At 35.4% G+C, this 26,669-nt stretch overlaps 2 protein-coding genes across 8 annotated transcripts in view; one reads left to right on the forward strand and one right to left on the reverse strand.

Moving 5' to 3' along the window:
• The window catches only part of Sf3b5 (splicing factor 3b subunit 5), a 167,332-nt gene that overhangs the window by 138,860 nt on the left and 1,803 nt on the right, over nt 1-26,669 (forward strand). The window lies entirely within an intron of this gene.
• Nucleotides 1,088-26,192, reverse strand: raw. 7 transcript variants are annotated; one of them, XM_066405851.1, is made up of 12 exons: nt 25,372-25,509; nt 11,691-11,978; nt 11,029-11,138; nt 8,188-8,343; nt 7,782-7,897; nt 7,338-7,549; nt 7,103-7,270; nt 6,633-6,883; nt 6,288-6,386; nt 5,641-5,872; nt 5,369-5,579; nt 1,088-5,235 (listed from the first exon to the last, which is right to left on the reverse strand). In XM_066405851.1, exons 2-12 carry the CDS (start codon nt 11,753-11,755, stop codon nt 5,053-5,055), a joined length of 1,803 nt encoding a protein of 600 aa, XP_066261948.1. In that variant the 5' UTR covers nt 11,756-11,978; nt 25,372-25,509; the 3' UTR covers nt 1,088-5,052. The 7 variants fall into 7 exon arrangements, with proteins under 7 accessions (XP_066261948.1, XP_066261949.1, XP_066261950.1 ...); XM_066405852.1 differs by lacking the exon at nt 25,372-25,509 and adding an exon at nt 13,831-14,061; XM_066405853.1 differs by lacking the exon at nt 25,372-25,509 and adding an exon at nt 12,156-12,171.

The following is a 26,669-nucleotide window of genomic DNA, read 5'->3' on the forward strand; positions in this document are numbered from 1 at the left end:
AAAAACTTGACAAAAAATTATTTTTGGTTTTTTAGAAAGCAAAAAACTTGACAAAAAATTGTTTTTGGTTTTTAGGAAGCAAAAAACTTGACAAAAAATTGTTTTTGTTTTTTTAGGAAGCAAAAAACTTGACAAAAAATTGTTTTTGGTTTTTTAGGAAGCAAAAAACTTGACAAAAAATTGTTTTTGGTTTTTAGGTTGCAAAATAACTTAACAAAAAGTTGTTTTTGGTTTTTTTAGGAAGCAAAAAACTTGACAAAAAAATTGTTTTTGGTTTTTAGGTTGCAAAATAACTTAACAAAAAGTTGTTTTTGGTTTTTTTAGGAAGCAAAAAACTTGACAAAAAAATTGTTTTTGGTTTTTAGGAAGCAAAAAACTTGACAAAAAATTGTTTTTGTTTTTTTAGGAAGCAAAAAACTTGACAAAAAATTGTTTTTGATTTTTTAGGAAGCAAAAAAACTTAACAAAAAGTTGTTTTTGGTTTTTTAGGAAGCAAAAAACTTGACAAAAAATTGTTTTTGGTTTTTTAGGTTGCAAAAAACTTGACAAAAAATTGTTTTTGGTTTTTAGGTTGCAAAATAACTTGACAAAAAGTTGTTTTTGGTTTTTTTAGGAAGCAAAAAACTTGACAAAAAATTGTTTTTGGTTTTTAGGAAGCAAAAAACTTGACAAAAAATTGTTTTTTGTTTTTTAGGAAGCAAAAAACTTGACAAAAAATTGTTTTTGGTTTTTTAGGAAGCAAAAAACTTGACAAAAAGTTGTTTTTGGTTTTTTTAGGAAGCAAAAAACTTGACAAAAAATTGTTTTTGGTTTTTAGCAAGCAAAAAACTTGACAAAAAATTGTTTTTGGTTTTTAGCAAGCAAAAAACTTGACAAAAAATTGTTTTTGGTTTTTAGGTTGCAAAATAACTTGACAAAAAGTTGTTTTTGGTTTTTTTAGGAAGCAAAAAACTTGACAAAAAATTGTTTTTGGTTTTTTAGGCAGTAAAGAAACTTTTTTACTTTTGTTCATTTAGGGAAAAAGTGCAGTCTTTTTTGAGAAAACCATTGAATTTATCTGGATGAAAATAACTATTGATAACCCCAGTTATACTTTAATAGTCTTTAATTCTACATTAAAAAAAAGGAGAAATAAATAGCATCGATATAACAATGTAATCGCTAAAATTACATGGTAAAATATAAGCCTAAATATAAATCTTCTCAAGTAAATATTTATTTAATTTATATTATTTTTACATTAATAAATTTGCACCTTCTTTTTTGCCGGAACGACCTTTTTTTCACAAATAATCATTGTATATAAAGCTATTGTACTTATTAGGACCCATTTTTCAATCACTTTTTACATTTTACTTTAATTAAAAAGAAAAGTTCTTAATAATTTTTAATAAATAATTGAAAAACTGGTATCTAATAATCGCGCTAATAGAATTAACTACTAAACTTTGGCCTTACAATAATTAATTTGCATAGACCGGGTTTTGAGGGAACAATTGGGTACAAAAAAACACCTACATTTACAGTTAATAAATAACATTTTGTTTAGAAAACTTGTATAAACAATAACCATTAGATTAGTTTAAACATTATATTAATTATTGTTACAAGAGATTCAGTTAAGTTAGGGTTACTCATCGCTCCTCTTATGCCAAAAAGAAATTTTACTATTTAATAATTATTATCGTAACTTAATATAAGTAATAATAAACCGAATTTTCACAAACATAAAAACTTGGATCAAGCATCCGTTTATTCACCATGTTCCAGCTTCAAAAATAATACATCAGGTACACATCTCTTCGAATCAAGCTAAATTAAATGCTTTCCTTTATAGAACATCTTCGACCCGCGAACAATGGCAGTTGATCGTATAACATCAGCATTCATTTTAAACTAATAATGTAGATATTTCCTTATGTTGTTGAAGACGAAAATTTATCATATTTCCTGATGATAATCTTTTATGCCCTTGTAAATGTGATGTGTAAGATTACTGCGCTTAAATTTGAGCAATAATGGGTTAAAGTCATTTTTCGTAAGAATGCGCTGCAAACCTTTAATCCTATTATAATGTAGAAAATATTTTGCTACAAGTAAAACAACGTTACCACGAAACTCAACACAGTAAATAATAATAATAAAAATACGAAATGTAAACAACCCCTACCCGCCAATATTTCGCTCGATTTACGTTGGAAATCGAGTAAATACGATTTTAACACCATTTTCCTCCAGTTTTGTTAAACTACCAACAAACGCGACATTTTCCCACCCAAAAAATACAATATCTACGTATATAATAACATAACTGTCGACAGATTAATAAAAGTATATTACATATTACGATCTAATAGCCCCAAAAAAATATTTTTAAGGTTTTTGTTAACTGCAAGGAGTAGACTACTTTGAACGAAAATATGTATTGAGATACCTACTTGGTCTAACGAGGACGTATGAAACCACATTTCCGCGTATAAAATAATCAACCAATTAAACGCAACCAAGGACAATACTGTTTAATTTCACTTTTTCCTTTGATAAAAACCCATTATCTGAATTTCTAAGCGAACGAGCTTCTCAGTTCTTGAGGTGATGGTTGTTCACCCCACCAGTTGTAGCAGATGGGGGGGCTTAGGTCTAAACCTTGAAGTTTCTACATACCTTCTTATTATCATTAAATAATAAACGTGTTTGCAACTGTGATGCACTGTATGCCTGTTTAATTACTATTTTCGTACGTAAAATTAATAATAATTTGTATTCTGTTATATTTTGTCTACCACCAATGAAACCATAATGAAAAACAGCTTCAAAATAAAAGTTAAAAACGAGCGGACATTATTAACGTACTTAAGTAACAGACCATATTTAAAAGGAACTATATAATTTTTCATCGCTGCCCTATTTTTCACTATTCTCGAGTCCCGGAATGACGTTGTCTGACTCGTAAACATCGAACTCGTATCTAAATCGAACACGTATGTATATAGAAAAAAAACGTACAATAAAAATCAATTATGTAAATATGACGTACTATTTTTCTACAAAACAACAAAAACCTTAATTATAAAGCTATTTCAACTCATGAAAAATCTTGAGAAATTACTGTTTTGTCCCTGTGCAAATGACAGCGGATAGACAACAGTCGATCTCGCCATATGAATAAAGTTAAAAACCTAACAAATGTCAAATTTTAAGACATTTACTACTATTATTACATAAGACATTATATGTCAAGCATTAACACCACTACTAAGATTTTTTTGACATTTGACAGATTTCTAACCTCCTTTATAATATCTTATGTTCGGCTGCTGCAGTCACTATCTGTTTATACAGGCACGAAGCAGTTGAAAGCTCGATTTTTAATAAGTTAGAACAGCATTTATGTATCGGATATAAACATAAACTATGACAACGTTGATCTCTTTGTAATGGAGTTGCTGCCGGGGCTTAACGCCTGGGGATCACTTATTATTATGATGTAATATTTAGTTAGTTCAGGTTCATAAAATTAGTTTCAAAGTACATATTATCTAAATATTACATTAATATTTAGTGAAAAATTAACGTACACGAGGGGACTTCAGAGAATCAAGCGACGAGGCCCCAGTGAGAATTTTCGTCACCTCTTCGTTAAATAAACAGCTGGAGCTTCGAAACGCATAAAGGAAATTTGTAGACATTTTTAATTCTAAAGGAGATTTATAAAGGATATTTCAACAACCATCATCAGTGTAATAAAAAAAAGTTCCGCGCTACAACAGAGGCGTATTATTATCTCAAGACTATATTTCGACTTTAAGATGTTGACACAAACGAATTAATTTTTTAAAATACAGACTTGACATTAAAAGTCTCCAAAAATGGCAATTTTTCACCATTTAACCGGTTTCGTAACTCTCGCCGTTTTGGAGATGGCAATAGTGGGGCCCGCCTAAACAGAACACCTTGTATAGTTTATGTGATGTGAAAAAATACTATTTTACTTTCGACAGTAATAACCCATTTCCCTCATTTATATATATATATAAATATACTATATGTCTCGAATTTCCCAGCACGCGATTTAAATAATAAATCGCAGGTAGGTGTTTTAGTGCAATTAAATGAAATGTAACAGTTTAATATCGAATAGGTATAAAATAAAAAAATAAAACACTTTTTTAATCCAAATAATAGTAGTTGCTTTTGTATAAATTCTGTGACTTGTATAAACAATCGGAGTCGGGATTGATGACTGCTATTTAATATCGTGACTTTATCAACTTTCGAAGCAAGTCCCCCTCGTGATGATGCGACGGGTCGTGCCTTTCAGACCAGAAAACGGAAACGCGTTGTCGCTCAGATTTCTCCCAGTAAAACTCAGTAGTTAAAGAATAAAACATTAAAGAAACTAAAACGAAAGGCGCGACCCGCAGAAAATTTACCTCCAAATGGAAGCGCAATGTAACGTAATAAACTAGTTAACAAAATATTAATAAGAAAAAACAATTTAGAGACGTTCAAATAAATAACAACTATAGAGAATTTGCACCAATTAGCTGCCCTTGAAATGGGACTATTATTGTGTGCATTTCACACCGATCTACATAAGAAAGCCGTGGAGCTGCCTGCATTTACTCAAATCACGTATATCTGAGGAAATATATTTCCAATAATGTGTATACTCGACTTGCGACTGTTCGAATGGCTCTGAATCGACACACATAAGTCCGGTTAGACTTTTAACTTTACAGGGGCATTTGCGCCTAAATTCTACGACTTAACTGAAGGTTAATGGTAGGCTGTGTGCTATTCCGACGTTTTAAAAAATGGGGGCGGTGCCATGGAAATCAATAATTGTGACATATGGTTCACTATGTCAAGGCTGGATGTCTATCCTCATCTTGTCAAACACACTGACATACCTGCGATTCTACATTTGATATAGATTTCCAACCTCAATCATATATGTCAAATTTGGCTAAAACAATTGTTGGTTTCGATGGTAACGCCCCGTTTTTTTTTAAATATGAAGTTGAAATATAAATAAAACATCCTTAATTACTACCTGATTATCTCTGGCGTGATGCGATTTGAGGTATCAGTCGTGTGTAAGGTTACCAGTTTTCCTATGACGCAAGCGATGGCCAGTTCCACCCTATCGAAGACCGGAACCTCTCGCCGTAGAGCCGAATCTGTGATGTACGCGCGCGCGCGATTGTAATCTTTGATCGCCGTCTTGGTTAGCTGAAATTCGCAAATTAATCTCGTCAAGACGAAAATTTTATATTGAAAGGTGACAAAAACTACTACTTTGAATTATTCGCATAAGATTTCGATTGATCCTTAGATAATCGACAATTTTTCGCTGGCAACTTACAGTTTCACCGGCGACAACACAGTTCTCCGCGTTCAATTGTTCAACGCAAAGAACCACCTCCTTCCCGCTTCCCATGCAATGCGCCGCCAAAATCATACTGGTTAAAGACCTCGTATCGTTGGTAATCACAAAGAGAGCTATTTTACACCGTTCAATTTCTTCCTGCCACTGGGACACGTCACTCGCTTGTTGCCCGTTTGGCTTCGTATCTCTGTGGAAATAAATAAAAGAAAATTAAAAAAAAAAACAAAACAGCGCAACCCCTAACTTACCTAATCGCCGGATTGTAATATTTAAGTCCGCGTTTTTCCAACAAAGGTATGGCCGTTGATTCCCGCCACTTTGTGCCGGTGGATAAACTACCTCCCAAGTACACATCGTATAAAGTTCGCTCCTGAGGTGGTAACTGTGTTACAGAAAACGGATCGGCTACGCAATTCTGCTGCGACTGACATTGTTGCTCCGGTTGCTGCTGGTTTCTCGTGAACGTTTGTGATGCCCACGCTGCAAAGCAAATGAACTTCTTAATAACGTTTTTTTAAATTAAATTATTCAATAGTAAAAGCAAAATTAAATTAATTCAAATAATAATGTTGTGTCTACATTTAACATCCAGAGATCACAAAATTTTCTTGTCCACCCTTGACATGCGTGGTCGCAAAAATCGTGAAAGAACTTTATCTGTCAAACTCCAGCTTTGTCTGTATATGTATGATGTTCTCTATGTTCTTCACTTTCTGAGACGTTTTCACGTGAATGCCATCGTCGTGAACTTGAAGTGTATAAGGTGCGGTGAAGCAATAATTCAAAACAAACAGACATTACGTAAACAGAAAAAAAAACTGCTAAAAATAAGGATATTCAAATTTGGAAAAAACAAAGCTGTCCTCTATCAAAATATCAAAATCCATGTAGGTACCTAACACGCCGGATAACGGTCGAAGAACCATAGTTCTAACCACATATCTTGTCTTCAAAAGTGCACAAGACCAATATAATGGTCTTATGTAATCCCTTCCTAAAAAATCAAATGATAAAGTATATCCGGGAGTTGCTATAAATAGAGAAAATAAGAAACTTTACGTTAACTTCTGGAATAAAGAGCACTCACTGCCTACAGGGTATCCTAGAAGATCAAGTCGTAAATGACAGTGCGCAAAGAGGAAGTCAAAATAACGTCCGTATTTCACATAAAATTAATTCTTAATGAAATATCTATCTCTCGTCTTACTTTCTACTTTGAACCACCAAAAATTCAACTCACCCTCAATATTACACGTGCCACAGCCCTCAGAGCTCAGTTCGGCCATTACGGCGCAAAATTTCTCGAAACTCAACGTCACCTCGGAACCGTTCGTTCCCAGACCGGTGAACCCGTTGGTGCCGTGTTGCAAATTGAAGTAATGGTATAACTTGGAAATTTCCAGGGAGCGATTGGTCAGACGCCGGTACGCCTCGATAACATCGTAAATACGCATCTCGCCCTTGTAACAGTCATACACTTCTCGTAACCGCCTGTAAAAGAAACAATAATCATTGCTTTTGAAAAAGCTGACATCTAAACGGTATAGAAAATTTCGGTGAATCCTCATAGAGCACCCACAGAATATATTCATATAATCTTTTGAATCTATTTTATTATAACCGCCTTAACGTACGTCAATTTAGTTTTATACCATTTTCTTCATGTTCATGCATAAAAATACATTTCATATTGCACGGAATTGGACTTACTTCAATTTATGGATAACTTGTTCCTCAGAACTGCTCCCGTTTGATACGTTTCTCAAAATATCCGCCGTACACTGCAAAGCCGAGCTCAAATTGGTATGGATTTGCACTCCTTTCAACTTTATGAGATCCAACAAAGACTTTTGCCCCTGCACCAGTTCCTCATATTCCCTAAAATAAAAAAAAGAACGTGTAAGTTCCGAGAATGACTCAATTGGTTTTTACTGCTAAAACTTACTCCTCACTAATTACTTCTCCCATAATGGTTTGACCCATTTTGTATGGCTGAGCGACAACAACCACACACCTTCCGCAAGCGACGAGATATGCCACTTCCAGCATGCCGACGGTACTTCTCGTTTGACTATCGATAACGAAAAGTAGAACGGATGCCGACTGCTTTGCGTCGTGTTCCTGATCCAACAATTCGGGGGCCCACATTGAGACTTGCTGCAATGGATGAGTTGATCAGACCTTAATCAATTGCTTTAGACAACAACTTTGATGTAGGTATAATGAAGCCATGGAAATCAATCATTATTGTTTTGCTTCCAGTATGAATAATAATTACAGTAGCTAGTTAAAAATGTATATCAAATGCCAGGTTCTTTTGTTGACATAGACTATTATCACTCATAACTTCATTTTTGAAATTAAAATTAATTAAAAAAATCACACATACGGGATTATAAAAACTGATGCCCTGCTTTTGTAACTCCGGTATTGCCGTGTCTGCCCTCCATGTGGTCGGATTGCAGGAACCACCCAGAAAGACTTCACATCTGTTACTTGGACATTCTAGAATGGAAAGTAACAATAAATCGCCCGTTTTCAACAGGCATCTCTTTGGTATGTATCCACAATAAACTTGGACTTTTTATTATTGGTGTCAACCACATGTGAGGGTGGCCAATGAGACGTTTTCTTGAAAATAGTAAAAGGTACAAAAATCAGCTAAAGACAAATTTTTATTGTGACATTACTGCAAACTTGCAAGTTTTTAAAAATTTCATAAATTTTGAAGAATTTATAAATTTTAAAAAAATTCAATTTTCAGACAAGGAACTTCATAATACTAAATCACTTACTGTTAGCTTTCTGTTGTGATATTTTCCTATAGGTTTTTGGAGTCGAGTGGTTCTGCATCTCCCGGGCAAATACACAAAATTCACCAAAGGTAAGATAGTTCGGATTAGTGCCATTTCTCCGACTGTATTGTCTTGCGCACTGGAGCATCTTTGTTACTATTATCAAGAAATACATATAATAATAAAAGTAAAATGTGTATATTGTATGTAACATTGTAACAGAAATAATTTTCATATATACATGTGTGCCATTCTTAGCTTCTTGGACATGTACCTGCTTAATTTTGATTTTGAACAATTCTTTTACTGTTTTTGGGTGACCACCACTCAAGTACGTTAATTGGTAATATTCTAATCAATATTGAATAATAAATAGTTTGAAAATATGTGTACACCTCGCTATTTGTGATCACTATACCAAACAAAAATAAATCCATTCCTAGATGGTAATGAATTAAAAAACACTACAAACATTATTCGAAACCCTCCAGCATTAAGTTAATGAAACACCTAAGAGGAAACATAAATATAAATAGATGCAGGTTGCAGTAATTTACCTGATGATCTAATGGCAGTTGTGGATAGTTGATGGCTATCCGGGGCACATTATGCAGAATCCATGCAGGTATTACATTCACAACTAGTTCGCAACGCACTTCAAACTCATATTTTAGTTGGCGCTCAGACTTATTTTATTAAATAGATATATAAATCGAAAAAACAAACTTTAATTTAAATATTTACTTTTTGTCCATTTTATTGAGAGAGAAAGAAAGAGAAAATAGAATAATTATTATGCATAAAGAATTAACTATAAGAATTAAAAACCAAACACTAAAAAAAAAATTATCCAAAAATAGAAATAAACAAATCAATGTCAAAGTCAAAATTGACTATTTAGATCTAATCTGTTATATATCAAGAGTGATACGGACCACCAAAATTTAGAAAGCGGTGAAACAGCAACGTTGGTGAAAAGGCGGCTGGCCAACTGCCAATATATTAAAGAAAAAATAAATTGGCAACGTTGGATGATAGGGCGCTTTGACCTCCTGCTAACTCTACCCTATCAACTAAATTACGGTCGCCATGACAACTAGTTTCGAAAGCGCGCCAAACGTACACAAATCTTGGCGCTTGTTCACTGAAATTCGGGCCAAAACTGGCAAATTTACATTTCAAATCCGCTGTATCCAATATACTTGATAATTAACTTAATATTCCACTTTAGTCAAGCATCAATTCAAATTCCACAATTTCCGCGATTCTCTTAAAGAACCTCTTTTGGCAAAGGCTTGCTACACAAACTGTGATGTGTCTGTGTGCAATAAGTTGTTCAAGAACTACCGACGAATTTTTCAAGCTTCTGAAGTCAATCATGAAGAATATTACCAGATTGATTTTTAATGACATTGTTCAATGTTTACTGAAATTGCGACTCTCCAGATTCAAAATAACAAAAGTTTAGATACCCCACGTGAAGAGCCTAAAATTTCTTATCAAACAATGCTTAAACTGTGCTATGATCTTGCCTGGCAATTAAATTAGAAATGGTTAAAATTGCGGATAGCTCTATCGTATGGTACCTGAGCAAATTGCAAAAAAAGTATCCTAAATATAACATTTTGAATTTTAAATAACCATGGAATATGGATGTATGGATGGTATCTGTATGGATATTTGAAGCAACGAAATATTCTTTTTTTAATAGACAACCACCAATCAAAACAACAATAAAAAATTCATGATAAATTGATAGATATCGCTATTCAATATTTTGCTATCATACAAATTATTCAAGATGTGCCGCTTCTCGGCTACACAGCGATTTCGAAGGCACGAGGACTTCATAACATGCGCAATCTCTTGTGGATTTGCTCGCATGGATCAACAAGCTTGTATTTTCATTATCAATTCCTGTGTAGAGTTGATTGATAGAGAATACACTTTAGCTTTTAAATGACCTGAAACGTAAAAATCCAGAGGCTTTAGGTCTTCGCACGAATTTTTATTCGATCATGTAGGCACTTGTTTACTACAATAAAAGACAATTTCTTAAAGGAAAATTTTCCAGGCGAGGGTTAAGCTTCAATTTTAGAAAATACGGAAAACTTACGGAAACAGTGAGTCGCAAATGGATTGTCGCGAGCCCACTGATGCGAGCTGCGTGAATTAGAAATTCCTGCTTTTCCTCTATCTGTATCTAACTTTTTGGTATGTAGAATCGAATTATCTCAGTTTTGGTAAATATGTAACTATGTTATCAGTACCGGCTTTATAGAAGGGCGAGGGTACAAGGTGGTGGACTTTCCTGTTCGACAGTTTTTCTTAGAGTGAGAGGGACGAGAATTTAAAATTTTGCCCAGGGCGTCAGACTTGCTAAGGCCCTGGACGTCATTAAAAATCAAGAAAAAAATAAAAACTAAATGTTTCTTAAACCGTTGAAAGCTCGAAAACTATTATATTATCGGTAAACAGGACCTTTAAATGGGGTGTAGCAAGAAATATGATCATCTGTTCGTTTTTTTTCTCCATTAGAGTGGCAGTACAGCTAGGTACCTCGCCTGTTGCCGCCTAAAAGCTTGCGGCGAACTTAAATTCGCGATTTCAAAAAATCACCAAAATATTCGGTATTTTCGATGTGCTGTTTTGAGAAAAAGTAAAAAAAATGAATACCCTAGATAGTAGATATACATATAACGATCACTGCTGTCATCACATTCATGAGACCAGTTTAAGCCAAAGCGTAATATTTTTCCAGAACGAAAAGACTGTTATGTGAATATTACTTAGGTAAGGGGACCACCCTGTATACAAATCGAAAATTACAATAATATTTACCTTGACTGTCTGACGGAAATAGGTGCATATCGTTGAACAGTGCTTTTACAGAGGCCTCAGGTATGTGCAATGTGTCTCCAAGCCTTAGGCATATTGCGTTGTAAACCTCTCTGCAACAAAGGTAAATAAACCGTTATTTGAATTTATTTTATCGTATATTAAATTTATTTCATCGCTTTATTTGTGTTAACAATTATTTTTTAATTAAAGATTCATAGTATGTGAATATGTCTCAAAATTACTCATCAATACGCTCGATACCCGTGGCAAAGCCATCGAAAATAGGGCACCCTGTACAGAAATCATCGTACACGAGAAATGAATACCACATTCGACTTTGTCATGATAGAAAAAATTCTGAATAACAGTTTTTTTTCAATTCTCGTATTCGAAACGGGCTTCACTTCTCTCTTTTTTTGCCGTCCACATCGAATTTTTAAGTTTTTCCCTAAACTTCTATTGTTATGTGCATTAACTTTTAACTTTTTTACATGAATCCCTACACAGAAACCCTAAGTCCCATTGAATTTAAATTAACAACGAGAGAACCTGACGCGCAATATTTTCTGTAGCCTTTGACCAACCACAGCACACAACTTAAACGATATAGGAAGCAAAATTTAACATTCACTATAAAGGGATTAAAAAAAAGCTTTACGTACCCAGACACAGGCGGGCTTTTAAGGGGCCAAGACCGATTTATAATGACTTCCCTGCGACGTCCCATCTTAAACACGGTTTAACATGCACCACTAAGTGTTATCGAACGAATCGAAGAGTCGAATAGCGAAACACTCCAGTAACAATCCTATTGCACTAGCACGACAATTACTACTCGTTCAACTTGCATAAATCCACATTCTGCAGTATTTTTGCGCATTCATCTTCGCTAAAGACGCTTTCATCCTGTTCAGGCTAGTAGATAATTACTGGGGAACTGTCCGTGCAACCTAAAATCAATGATGGTGAAGAATGAATTTGTGCATTATGAGCTTTTGGAAATGTGAGAATACATCATTTTAAGGTTCGCTTTGACAAAGTGACAACTCAGAGATATTGGCTAGAATGATAACTCGATAACGAGGCTGACGAAAGCGAGCGATAATGATATTGGGAGTTTTACTTACGTGCTACAAATGTTCAATGAAAACTCCAAGAATCCATATCCGCATGGAGCGGATTCGCTCTCCTATTTATTATCATTTGCAGTTGAGGGTTTTTCAGCCTCCTCTTAGGCCGGACAGCTCAAGCCCCGCCTGAAGCTCAAGCTTCAAACTTGCCATATATCCCACTGACTGGTTATCTGGCAGAATCTTGAGGTTAACCTCAGGTGGGGTTTAAACCGCTGAGGGCATGCAAGCGGGTCTTACTATATTCCTACTTAGCGTTTGGGTGTATAAGATAGCGTTCGGCCTTTCGAATAAATAACGTGAATCGTGCAAACATGCACATTATCATCTGTTCAAAATAATTAATATTTGAGATACGAAAAATCAATAAATGTTATGTTAATATCTGAAAGCTATTTTTAACAGTGCTGTAATGTATTTGCAGCATATAATCGGTGCCTACCTATATCTGTCAATTAATATTATGTAGTGTATCGATTCAGACATTCTCTTTGTCTGCTTCGTCGCTATTGTTTGTTGCAACAACCATTATTTGCTCCAAATTTGTGATTTTCACAACGAGAGGCTGCTTTGTTCGATAAAAAAAGAGCTTGCATGAAATTATACGAAATTCTTGTGGGCCCGAACGGGCTTTCAGTTCTCAATATGCAGTGGCGTAGCGCAGTGTATTTATACCGCTCTCTATGCAGTGGAACATGGCAACGTGTTTATTTATCTCCAGCAGTTTTCCAAAACATTTTTTCTGCTGTTTGTTCTTTTTCTGGTACTGGTTGCGGTCGTAAAACTGCGTTAGGCACATCACCGGTTTCGCTGTAAGTAGATGAATTTCTTTTGATATTATTCGGAACATTGACGACTCGGTTCAAATACCGTTTAATTCACCACGCTAATACAAAAAAATATGTTCATATGCTTCAAATTGTTACAGCAGTTTTCCGTAAAGGTACAAAACTATAACTCAATGACAGGTAGTCTGGCGATTTATGACAGCTGACAGACCATATTCCAAGATGTCAAATTATTGCTTCTTTGGTGGGAGAAATTTTAAAAATACATTAATGTTTAATTTCCGTTTGTAAATCTGTAAGAAGTTCATTGTTTGCGTCGAATTCTTAATTTTTGCTTAAAACGCATAACCTTGAAAGCTGCCAACTTTGAACTTTTTACGAAATATATGAATTTCAAAGCGATTTGTAATTATTAAGAATTAGAAGAACTGCTGGAACAAAATTCATTAAAGAAATTGCAGTTTGTATTGTTTAAGGCCAAATATCTCTGAGATTAAAAAAGATAACTTCACACTACACGTATTGCAGTGATTCAGGGAAAATATCACACAGGGTAAGGAAAAAAATATGCTGCTTACCACACTAAATACACAAAAAAGTGAACAGAGAACTTCCCCCTATTACTTCAATAACCCCTTCCTGTCACAAGGGGGGGGAATAAGGCGGGGTGGTACTCTAGCAACCCTTGCGGCAACATGCATATTATAGATTCTAACGATCCTCTATAAACCTCTGTAGCATTTTAAATGGCCTAATAAGACAAGGAAAACCACCAACTCGCGTATTTTGAACCCTATTTTAGCTCTCAATTATTGTAAAATCCGCAAAAAAAAACGTCTCATTTGAATGATTAGACACACAAGACTGTTGGAAAAGACACTTACGCTGCCAACCAAAAACACACAGCTTTGTAAAGCAGTTCGTTGTGGCCCATGGAAAAATGTTTCTTACAGTCAGAAAATGAAACACAAAAACGATTCAAAATGCCGAAAAATTTAAGTTTGCTGCGCCCACATGCATTTTGGCACTCGCGCATACTATCCGACTTAAGCCCGAGCCGCACTTAAGTCACTTTAGTTTAACGCGCTGTTGACTGCACGATCACCAGGAAGCGACTGGAAATTGCGGCTTTTAATTATCGCTCGAGACGTGTATTTGTTATCGTCGGTTTGCCATAATAACCGAGTTGAAGGTTAAAATGCATACGAGGTGGAGTCATGAACGGTTTTGATTTATGTATTATTAAAGAAATACGAAACGTACTAAAGGTATACAGCCATGCCTTTGGGTAGATGTTGAATGAGATCAGCTAAATAAAAAGCACAAAGGATGACTGGAAACGAAATAAGTATACTCGGTTACTGGGTGTATGTTTCACATTGTTTTTATTTTGACTTATTTCGCGTTCCTTCCGGATTTGCGTCAGAGAGGTATAGAAACAAACAGATTTAGGTTTTCTCACGTTGCTTCGAAAATACATGTACTACATCTACAGGGTGATCCATTAACACAGGTCATCCGTCATATCTCACGAGCCATCGATAGTAAAAGGACTTCACGTTAGAATCAAACGATTTTTGTATCTAATTTTTTTCCGTTCTATCCAGTAGTAATACTTAAAAAACTTGATAAAAAATTCAAAATTTATGTCCTATTATTTTTTACCTTAGAAAATATCACTACTGGATAGGTCGTTAAAAACTAGAATATGAAAGTGGAAATTATTTGGTTCTAACGTGACTTGTTTGTTTCTTCCAGTTTAGCAACAGATCAAAATTTTGTTTCTTCAAGAACATTTGCTCGAAAAAGGCTAACTTAGAAACAGACTTAAAATTACAGAAATTACTCGCGTAACAAAGCTATACCAAGAAATTGTCTCCGATACTAGGGTTGCCTTGCAAAAATCCTATAAAACCACTGATTTCGAGTAGAAATGGCAACACTGCAATAACGAAAATATTTTCAAAGTATCTTTTTGAGCTACATTCCATAGTAAGGTTTGCGTTTCAACCTTCTAAGCATCAAGTTTATTAGTAGTTTCTGAGACACGGTCGATGATCTGTCATCGAGTGCAAAACTTCTAACGTCACTACGTCAAAAATATTGACAAATCTGCTAAATTTTGACAGGTGATATAGATTTTGTAACCTCACTCATATTGTGTCAAATTTGGTGAATGTCACTGTCGCTATTATCTGTATAGGGGCACGACAATAATTAATTCCCATGATGGCACTGCGATTGCGAAATTTAATATACACTTTGTATTCGATCAAAGCTTTGGATGCTAAGAGTAGTAAAGATTGCAGGATGTTCGTGAACAACAATTTGTTTTTATGATGACATTATGATGACGACCCATCAAAAGAGGATGTAATTTAATGAGGATACTCTCGAATTTCTGTCGATTTCCATTCGACGTGTTCGCCGAATAAAGATTTCTGATGACTGCGGAATTGAATAACGAAAACAGGAAATGCTGATCCCTTCTTTTGATATATTTCATTTTTGCCACATATAGGGAGAAACATGACGTTATGACGTTCCGTTTTGTACAGGGCGGTCTTCCGGGAACTGCATCGATCAATTATGGATAAATTACAAACAGGACAATTCGGAAAATTTGGTGCGATATTATAAATCGTCATAAAAAATCATTTCAAATCGATTGACATTTGACATAACATATTTGGCTTTGAAGTTGTTTTATTTTTGAAAATTTTAATAATTTTTGTGAGACTTTTTTTTGTTAAATTGTTCCACTCATTTTGGGCAGTGAAATCTTGTGTAATTTTAATACGTTCGACTTAACTTTCAAATTGCACTGGTTCAGGTTAGTTTTGCACTGCAATAATTTCATGACGAAGTTTCTTTCGAGACTCGTGGCAGTTCGACCAGATAATTTATTATCTTTTGCAAGAGTCATTTAACCTTTCCACACTATACAGTAAACACCATCCAACTGGACAGATAAGAAAATCATGACGAATTTTTAAAAATTCTAAATTCGAAAACATTTAAAAAGAAAAGCTAATTGTCACATAGCTGTTTAATAAAAAAATCTTACTTCTTCACGGCGCTTTACACAATGTGAGGAAAGTATGGTCCTATTATAGATTTTAGAATGACCCCTTCTTGGTGGGGCACTCTGTATACACATACATATATGACTTGAGCACTAATCTGGACTAACGTGTACTTTAAGTACGAATCAGCTTTTTCCCTACAACCATTTTATAACTTAATCCTATGGCCCCAAAGATGAAGTCTTAACATAGTGAACTTTTTTAACCATATAGGTATAATACAGATTAATGAATTCTTCATATTTTTATTGTCATGATTAAGGACAATAAATGATTATCAGGAAATAGACAATTGACTACTGGTTTTATTCAAACATTTTAAAATGCCTCCTGAAATAAGTGGTGCTTTATTTGACAATAATAATTATCGTTATTAATTATGGCGTTGCTGAGTATAATTGTTGATAAGGAGGAATCCAATTGCGGCAAATATAGTGCACATATCTATCTGCTGATTACCGTTCCTATATTCGCCTATGCTGAGTTATTACATTTTTTATTAGCATTTAACTTTTTTAGTAGTAATATTTTTCCTTGCTGCCTACGCAGCATCAGAAACTATCACCAAAACCATTTAACTCAACGACACATTTGAAACATATAGGAAACACGAATTAGTCTATCAGAGGCTCGAAAATGATTTACGACAAGCACTTAAACCGCTATTTACGTATAATATAAGATCAGAAACTGGAACATACTTGACTCGCCCTGTAACTCATTTTTGGTCGCGCGAGTGACATCCAATATCCTTTTTTTACGGCCCACCTTAATTCTGATTTTCGTTGAGTGACCAGGATTTGAGCAGAAATTATGAGAAGGATCGGAAAATGGTTTTATCAATCTCTGAGGTCGTCCTTCCAATCTTGACCGAGAAAATGTTACTTGGCCTGAATCTTCATTTCAGTCCGGTCATAACGAGAAAAATGTAAATCGCTGAAACTTGAAATTTTCGTTTCAACATTTACCTAAATTGAAAAGTTAATTTGTGATGATGCTTCGCTAGTTCGGACTGACATGCCTCTGGCTTCCAGGTATTTAAAATTCGAATTTTTCTGGACATACCAAATGCTTGAAACTGCAGCTTTTCGTACGAAAACGAGGGCGCAGTCGTTTTTCAGAAATCTAAGGAATTTTAATTTAGTTCGATGATTTCCCCTTTGGGGAGCAAATTTTTAAGAAAATATTTTCCTTTTGCAGTGGTTTTCTGTAGAGACACAGAGTTCTTACTCTGAAACCATAATAGATAGAGCTTTACGGTTAATGACGGCTGACAGTTGGCACTGCAGTGTCTTTCATGTAAAAATTTTAAGGTTTTAATTTCTTTCCTCTACAAGGGAAATTTTGAAGAAAAATATGTTGCAAGTTACAGTAGCTTTTTAGAAAGTGGTTCGCTATGGCTATCCCCAACATTGTTGCAACGAGAAAGTCGGTTAAATGCGACAAAAATTGCGAAATTTTCGAAATCTTCTAAGCGAATTAAAAAAAAAAACCAAAACGCGAAAACGAATTTGCCGACCCGATGAGAACGACGCGAGGTTGTTTTTTTTGCTCGCACGTTCATCACTTTTTTAAACTGTTGTGACTGCGATGTTCGAATAATCAAGATTAATCCTCTTTATCGAGTAAGTCAATCGATCTTTCAGTTGTCAAGTCTGTACATGCAAACATGATTTCGAACAATGAAGATACGGGGAGTCGTCTACAGGATTTGCCTGCCCCACAAGCGACAGATCGCGTTAACAAAGCAAAAATTAGGGAATTCAACGAAGGTTTATTTTCTGCGAGGAAAAGCCTACTTAATCCAAACTTGAAATGATTAGTTAATTAGGATATACATATGTAATAATATGATCATTACAAGCAATCAGAGCTGTAGCCATTAGATCATTATTCAGGTTTCAATACAATAACTGAAAACAAAGAATTTTTTTTGTTCCTATATCGGATGATTTAGTAAATAAGTTTGCTGACCCGCTCACCTAGCTATGACATCACCCATAAAAAGAAATGCTTATGTCATGGTGCCGATACTCGACCGAAAAATAATCGAGTCTCTCTTTTATTAGCGATGTTGTAACGACCTTTTCCGTACTTTATGAGATGAATTTCGATGACGGCTCAGCGGACCCACGAACCCGCTGGAAGAATTTGAAAAAACCTTCTTAATTAGAGTGCCACATTCGTGAGCGTAACCATAAAGTGCCGGGTGCACGCGCCCGAGAAAACTGATTTTACGTGCAGTATTTTACGGCCATTCAGACTCTCCTAGTAAAACGATAAAATGATATAAATCTCTGGCTGGCTAATGCGAAACGTGGCAATAACTGGCAAACACCTTTAATGCGATCGCATTTACCTTTATGTTGATTTTGGACCCGGCCGACGCGCTTTTATAAATAAAAGTGATGTCACCCCACGCGATACACTGAGAAACTGGTGAGCAGTTCCCCGTTTGTTGATGCGTCCGAACTGGTAGGTGTTAGAATCACCATAGAGAAGTGAGGATGAGGTGAATTATTTATGAGAACTTCCCCAATGATTCCCATACGTCTCTTCAATCTTAAAGCTTTCTCTCGGGGAAGAAATATTTACGGCCGACCTTTGGCACAACAGCTTCAAGGTCTTCCAATTTAAATTAATATGTATATAGGTTCACTTCAAAAATAGCCGCTGCATTATTTCCTTTCAACTTAAATAATATCTAATCCTTTCACCAAGGGAACCGGATATTCACGTAAAATAATTTTGTGCGCGTGCTACGGGAACCGGATAAGTGCATACGTCACTTTTTATGTATTCTGTGTTGCCTATAACCTGCTATTGCATATTTTCTTCGGGACAATCAGGGACTCTTTAGAAAACTTTGGCGTTTCCCCGCGGGAACCGCGCTGATCCGCACTTTTCTTGCCAGGTGCGTATTTGCATTTTTAATTTCTTTCAGTATGGCAAGATAAAAGTCGCGCCGCTCCTCTAGATCGTTTTATCACTTTTTGTTTGCTTAAATTATTTTTATCACGTTTGTTTCCTTTTTTTAAATTTAAGTTTCGACTAGTGTTAAAATAGATTTTAGATGGATAGATTTTAATGCATTACACAACTATAGTAAATACGGCTCTGGATGAGCTATATTGATACCCTGCGGGAACCGTGTTGATCAGCATCGACTGAAAACGGCACTCAGGAGGTACGACTTACTAAAACGCTTACCGTAGCGAAAGGGTAAATGGCATCCCGAGGTACCTCGCTTTGAAGGTGCGAAGAAGCTCCGATTCAGCAGCAATATAAAGAAGATTCATATCTTGCGTACTATTGCCATTGTCACGGTACGTGTTGCAAAGCGTATAGTGTGCACAGTAAGAAGAATTCGGGTATATTGTCATGAAATTGTTTACCAGAAGCTGCGAGAATCGGTTCCTGGAAACCGCACTTAGTTTCTCGGTATTGCGACTCAACGCGAGGGACAAAAAAACGACCTTTATGGACAAATTGTTTGATCTAATCTCTGCCATTGATGGTGAATTGGTTTTGAGTCGTTATCGACTTTTGTAAATAACACAGATTCAAATATATAATTGTGTTGTGAGCACAGTATGTGTAAGCGCGTTATAATAAAATGTGAAGCGTAATAAGATTGGATTCAGCCTTAGGTGTTGGTGTAGTAGATGTTGGAACAACAAACTCAGGAACAACCCACGAAGTAATTAGTAAATAATGCACCGCAATCATCAGGTCTGTAAAAGTGAAGGGATCGATTAACGAAAGACACGTTAACGCGACAACTCGATCAAGAGAGAGAATTTACAAGTATTGCGAAGAACTAGGACTGAACGTTAACATCAGAAACAGCAAAAAAGTATGGAATACTTCGATAAACATTAATATTTTCTTTCTACTTCATAGAACATTCCAAAAATAGTCAAATTTATTTTGTAATGTTTATTTGCTAAACGTAAAAGTAGCAGTCACTCAACCCCCTAAATAATTTAATTTTTTATATAAAAATACAAATATGGGGTTGGAAAAAGGTATGGAATATTTTTATCGTTGTTATAATACAAATAAATGAGTTGGTATCCTGTCGCATAACCATTATCATTTAGTACCATTTGGCACTTTCTCGGCAAAGTATGCTCTTTAATTTTTCAGTACTCCATGTTAAGGAGTTTCGAGTAAATTCCAAGTGAACTTTCCTATTTTTTTTGGAAAGCAAAGGTTTTTTCGTAGCAAAACGTCTAATTAAATCTTCATTAATTAGCCTATTTCCCACTGTTCTGCTTATAAACTGAATGTCAAATTGCCTAATAATTTTTTCTCCAATTTGTGATGACGCGTTTCTATATCTCCGTTAGTACGAAATTTATCAACAATTTTTGATGTGCCACCTTGAGACGTTTCTAAACATCAAGAGACCTCGTAGTGTGTCTTTCCACTCGGCACTATGTTCAAAACCTTTTTTCTTAGATCTGAAGAGAAATATTTTGATTTCGGCTTCTGATTCGTAAACTGTATCAACCAACTGAACTATAAACACAAACAAAGTCCACCTCTCATTTATCAAAAGATTTAAAAAAGAATATTCTATACATTTTTTCCACATCAATATTAACAACTGCTCATAAAAAATTTGTTGATGTTGATAGAAAGGTAAATATTAATTTCAAAATATGAGCCAAAAAGTAATTATTTGAAATTAACCAAATATTCCATACTTTTTTCCATTACGACTAAGAGGCGATTATCGGCTGATTTATCATCCGTTTTTTAGAGCGCGATATTTAGTTAAATAGAGAGATGGATCTTCTACTGACATGTTGCAGTTACACCGATTTAGAGGAACGGGGTTGTACTTAAATTCTAGTTCTCACAAAGGAAAGGGACGAAAGTTTTATTATACACGGCCACGTGTTTTTGAGAATGATGGATACTGAAATCTGGCCATGCCGGGTATGTTTTCAAAAAATGGTGACGTACATAGGCATAAGATATATTACATTGGTTAAACCTCAGCGACACATTTCAGCGATTAAAAAACGGCAGTGCGTTGTGAATGGTGGCCGCACGTGTATTCAAATCGAATGTTAGAAAATGTATGTCAATTTCTTATGATTTCTCAATCGTAGAGCAAAATTAGAATAAAACCATATATGAAATCGGCAGAATTTTCAAAAATTGACAATCATTTTGTTGACGTTGACAGCTAAAAAGTATGATTGACATTGTTTTTAACGTTCATTTGTTTCCTGCACATGCAGCGGTTGACCTCATTGCTTGTCGTGGACATCCAGGGTAAGTGTGAGGCCATCGTCACATATAGCAAGAAAAAAGTGGTCAAAAACGGGAGACATTGGAAATAATAAACATGTAATGCTGCTCTCGTTTTGATTAGTTTAAAATAGGTTTCCAGGTTACGTTCCGCTTTTAATTATTTTCCGCGGTGTGTGACGGTGGCCTCACTTTACAAAGAAGACGTATTTTAGCTGTAAAGTCGAAATTTAAAATTGATGTTGGTATATACAATTTAACGACCTCCGGAAGGGATGTAAATTTAAAAGACGCAATTTGATGTTTATCTACGCTATGAATGACGAAAATACGTATCTAATAAACATGAAAGTGCTCTGAGAGGTTCGCTAAAAAAGCACAAAATAGTTATATCTTGCTTGAAACACCCGGAGAATCCCTATCTACTTCCTGAGTAGTAACGCTGAATATGGGCGTAGTTGGTGACCTAAGCGATGATGATAAATACATCTTTTGCATCACGACAATTTGTGGGATACCATAAGTAGCCTAAAGCATCGTTTTCTCAGTTTTCCTCAACTTTTTATGACTTACAACAACACAACCTTTTTTTCTTAGAATTAAAACGATTCATACCTACTACGCCGAAAAGATATAATTCCTGCAACATTGAAAACTCACCGCTGAACCGCCAAGTAGCAATTATCTAATAAAAGTAGAAACAATAGAAAAAAGTTCATAGGAATCATAGTTAATCAGGATCTTTTATTAAGTGCACTAATACTCATCGTAATGCATCTATGAAACATTCTGGCAATTTTTCTGTCCTATTAGATAAGTAGTTGCTTCATTATGCTTATTGAATATGTATTAACTAATAGACTAATTGAATAAATTTTTTTATGCTACTTTCTCTATAGGTACCTAGAATCCTGCATTCAGTGCTCTCAACTTTCTATTTAACACAGCTATCGTATGCATCGCAAGGCAGATACATATAACACATATGTACATATACAGTATATGGCCCAAGTTAGTAATGCACAGATTGGGATCTTAGAAAGAGACACGGAGAACTGAATATGGAGATAAACACCAAACGCAATCGAAAATCGACTTCTACAATAACTCTGGATAAATGGATTAGTAGGAGAAATGAAACAAAATTACACAAGTCCATCTGCAATGGAAAAAACTAAACAATACATATACACAACGGAAGAGATTGCACTAAGACTGGTTAGAAAGATAAGACACCCAGCCAATTATTATGTGAACGCACCCGCATGACAAGAATAACTGAAAAACTACAACAAACTCAGCTAAGAGGGAAAAACATTCGTCACATCTGGATAATTTTGATCCTTTTTCCCTTAGGTGGCAAATCAATCATCCGGTTTTCCTTTACCTCAAACCGCTACTGGACCAAATGCACGGAAAAATTACACTTGTGCAAAAAAATTTTCTTGCACAAGTGCAAAGAGAAAGCAAATGTTCTTGCATAAGTGCAAAGCGCTATTCTCTATCTCAAATAGTTTGTATATTATAGCACCCTACACACCCAAAAATCGATATAGAACCTCTTACATGAAATATGTTTAAAATTGCTTGCAAAACTCGAATACAGGATTGAAAACTGTGAAAAAAATTCACTGAATTTACACAGTATTTTATGAAAGCGCTATATGTGTATGTACATATGTATTGGTACCATGGCAGGAATAATAATTAACAATAACTGGTTCTCGTAATAGTGCTTTAATTCACTATCAGCTGTTTTACACAATACATGTAGACACGTGATACTGTAATAATTATTGGTAACTATTGCGTGTTAGTCAAGTAGAAATCGCAAATGTCTAAAAGCAGACACATAGGAAATAATGATCTCATCTGAAAAAATTGCGCTTGGTTGGAGTTGGAGGTGCTGTCCAGTTAGAGGAATGATGGCAAGATTCGTTTAATAAATGGACATCTGTATGAGATTACTAACATTTCTCACGGATTGCTAGGCAACGCGTTGAAAATGCCTGTGTATGACAAAACCAGCCCCGCTAAAGCGATCCGTCACCATGACAACGCGACAAAAGCGAAATGAACGGTGACATATCTTCCTATGTTGCCATTTTAACGACAGTACTACAGGAATCATAAAATTAAATACTACTGGGCAATTTCCTCGGTAATTTCACATTGGACGATCACAAATAAGCAATATTCGAGCGAATTATTTCAGGTAATTTGTCTCAACAAGTTTAGTGTTGATTTGCGTTTCGAAATATTTAGATAGTACCAGTTTTATAAAAATCCAGCTGGTTTCAGAACTAGTCCGGAAATTTTAATAAGTTAATAGAAAATTGTTATAGATACTAAGAAAATGCAAAAGACCAAAAAGTTTTGTTGGTGTATACCCTGTTCTTCGTAAAGCCTTATAAATAAAATCGAGGTATATCAAATTGAGCGAGCAAGGAGGCCATAGAATAGGGTCACCACGCCTAATCCCATTGACTTCCAAAGGCACCATTCAATCGGTCTGACAGCACAAACGGCCAATATGTTGTCCACTTACTAATCCGGCGCAAAGTCTATTGAATACAGAATGTGGATTATTAACGTCCCAGGTATAAGTATTATGAGAGTTGTTTACGCCTTTGCGTGCAAACATTGCTTCATCAGTAATCAATTTAAAATTGAAAAAGTTCGGGATTTCATTACGTTTTCCTAGAAACCATCTACAAAATTCCAAACATGAGTGGATGATCTTCAAGTTGTAAAGCCTGCACTTTTGTACATGGAAGAAGTACAATTAATTCTCACGAAGTGGTCTCCAGGCAATCTGATTAGAGACATTTATTTGGTGGGACACTTTTCGAGTACTGGTGGAAGAATCTTACTCAACAAGGTTTAGCACTTGACTGGCATTGCTTCGGTGCCAAAAGAATTTCGGAACATTCAGTAATTTCTACATCCTGTACATGGAGGACCGCGGATGCCAATACATAAAAACTATACAGGATGAATCTTAAGTAAGGGAATCTTATCTTTTTAATACAACATATACCCCAAAAAAGTAAGCAACATCTTTATGTAACATTTTGTCAGAATCTCAAAAACAACCAAAATATGCGGGTATGAGAAAAAAAAATAAAAGTACGGGACTTTTTAAATAACCAATTTTCTAACAGGTGGATAAATTGCAATGAACCAATAAGATGGCCCGTAAGATAACCAGACCTAAATTCATGTGGTTTTTATGTGTGGGGTTATAAAAAGTTCGGCGTTTACGACTGAAATTAACATAGTGGCAGAGTTGCGTGAATGGATAGAAAACACCGCAGAAATAATTTGATGAAAAGGATCTCTTTTCACAGCATGTACGGAGTTGGGGATAAGGCGAGCGGCAATTTGTATAAACAAGACCAATGGCGTCAAATTTGAACACCTTTTCTAGCAAGTCCCGAAGTGAATGATAATTAATGGTTTGATATTTATTAAAATTTTCTTACGAGCATATTTCGATTGTTTTTGAGATTTCGAAAAAATCTTATATAAAGGTTTTGCTAAGTTTTTTAAGATCTATGTACTGTTAAAAAGAAAACCCCTACTTAAGCCCCTACTACTATACTTCCGAAAACTGCCCGATAGGGGCTGTTTCATGGGGATAGGGGGCTGTCACCTGGTTTTGTTAACCATCATGTGGAAGTTGGTTTCATTACAGAAAAACGGTTGAAAAATATCGGTATATTGCGATTTAAAGAAATTTAAGATGGCGATATACCTTTCGTACATCCGACCATGGATTTGGCTCTCCGAGAGAATTTTACTTCAAAAAAGACCTTTGGATGTTTTTAAATGATACATAGGAAAGCTGCAATTCGAGCAAGAAACTTAATTGCGTGACCGTGTATGTATATACAAAGTGGTCATATTTTCCGATTCTGGTTGAAAAACCTCGACGTTGAAGGCTGGTACATACCATTAAGTCCTTCTCTATCACCTTCACTAAAAGCCCCGTTTTCGCGGTTACGTGCGTAGATATTTCGAAAATAAATTTGTCAAAATTGCTGCTAAACCTTAACCTAAAATAGTTCTTACCTTGTAAATCTTCCCACAATTAAATCCACACTTAGTTCACCTTCTAACGAAGACTTTTCTTTATCGCGACATTTCACCACTCGAAATTTGGTCTCCGGACATCTATCAGTTTCTGCGACCCTGTTGTGGTTCCTCCCGTGACGTAGCAGATTATGGTTTCGCGCGTTTGATTTTTTCAAAAAGAGACTTTTTTGCGCGTTGAGATTTTGATGGTAATTGTTGCAATGATTGTCGGCATTATTGAGATGTTTACCGGACCTTCTGGTCTTGGACAACAAGCGATGGTAATTTTTTATCTTAGATCTAGAAGCTTTGGTAGCTATTTGCAGTAAAGATGACGTCTCCATTTATTTTTAACATTTTAGGTCAGAGAGGTTACACCAGATTTTGCTGTGGTTTTGATTATTTGACACTAAATATTTTATATTTATTGTTGAGGGTGTGAAGTATTTACATGTGAATGGTGCCATATTTCGCGGTGCCTTCCCACCACCTCAACGAACCACACCACGCATAAACTGACAATCAGGCCGCGAAAACAATTGATTGATCGATCGAACACGATTTTACAGTGAAGAAGTCAGCGGCGGCGCACATCGAAAAAGGTAAAAAAAAACAACAAAACAAAAGACGAAAGACGCTCGAGACGCGTCTACGTCTACCCGACCAGGCGTGCGGATGGAGAACTGTAAAATGTAATGGCCATGTTGCCGGATCGGACGATTCCCTTGTCCCCCACGCCATTTTCTATATTGTCTCTCTCTGTCGGCAACGAGTGGAACTAAATACTGCCGTCCTTCTTAGAACGTGCTAAAGTTAGGATATTTGTTTTAAAACACTGGTGTTTGGTGAATGGAAATGGAGAGTGGGCCTGGGTCCAATGTCGGTTATATGCGTTGTATGTAGGTATACGCATAAAATGTGGTATACTATTGTATACATATAAATTCCATATAATAGCAGAGAGCTGCTGACCCGAAGTACCCTGATAAGGAACAACATGCACAATGTAATGTTGGATTTCTGTAATGATGGGTTGCGAAACAAATGTGACCGTAAATCCTGCCAATTTCATACATTTGGATAGCTGGATTGGCAATAGCTGTCACGTGGGATCATTATTGGACACCATTTATACTTTTCAAAGTATCTAATATAGTAACGAGTACTAATGGTTGCAACTGCCGGCACAACCAATTAATTTCCCAAAAAGGGAGTAATTAAACGTGCTCGTAAATTGTATTGTACCGTGATACCTCATAATATTTATTCGAGAAATTTGAAATTGGCAGTATTTA

The sequence above is a fragment of the Euwallacea similis genome, chromosome 2 (assembly GCF_039881205.1).
Source record: "Euwallacea similis isolate ESF13 chromosome 2, ESF131.1, whole genome shotgun sequence".
Taxonomy (NCBI): Eukaryota; Metazoa; Arthropoda; class Insecta; order Coleoptera; family Curculionidae; genus Euwallacea; species Euwallacea similis.

Bases quoted from the DNA above. Each gene is read 5' to 3' on its own strand.
- raw (XM_066405847.1), bottom strand. From the start codon at position 25,718: ATGGAGACGTCATCTTTACTGCAAATAGCTACCAAAGCTTCTAGATCT. The intron at 11,139-25,371 runs GTAAGAACTATT...CCTTTGTTGCAG, and splicing joins ATTGTGGGAAGATTTACAAG to AGAGGTTTACAACGCAATAT. The intron at 7,898-8,187 runs GTAAGTGATTTA...TTTCCATTCTAG, and splicing joins ATCACAACAGAAAGCTAACA to AATGTCCAAGTAACAGATGT.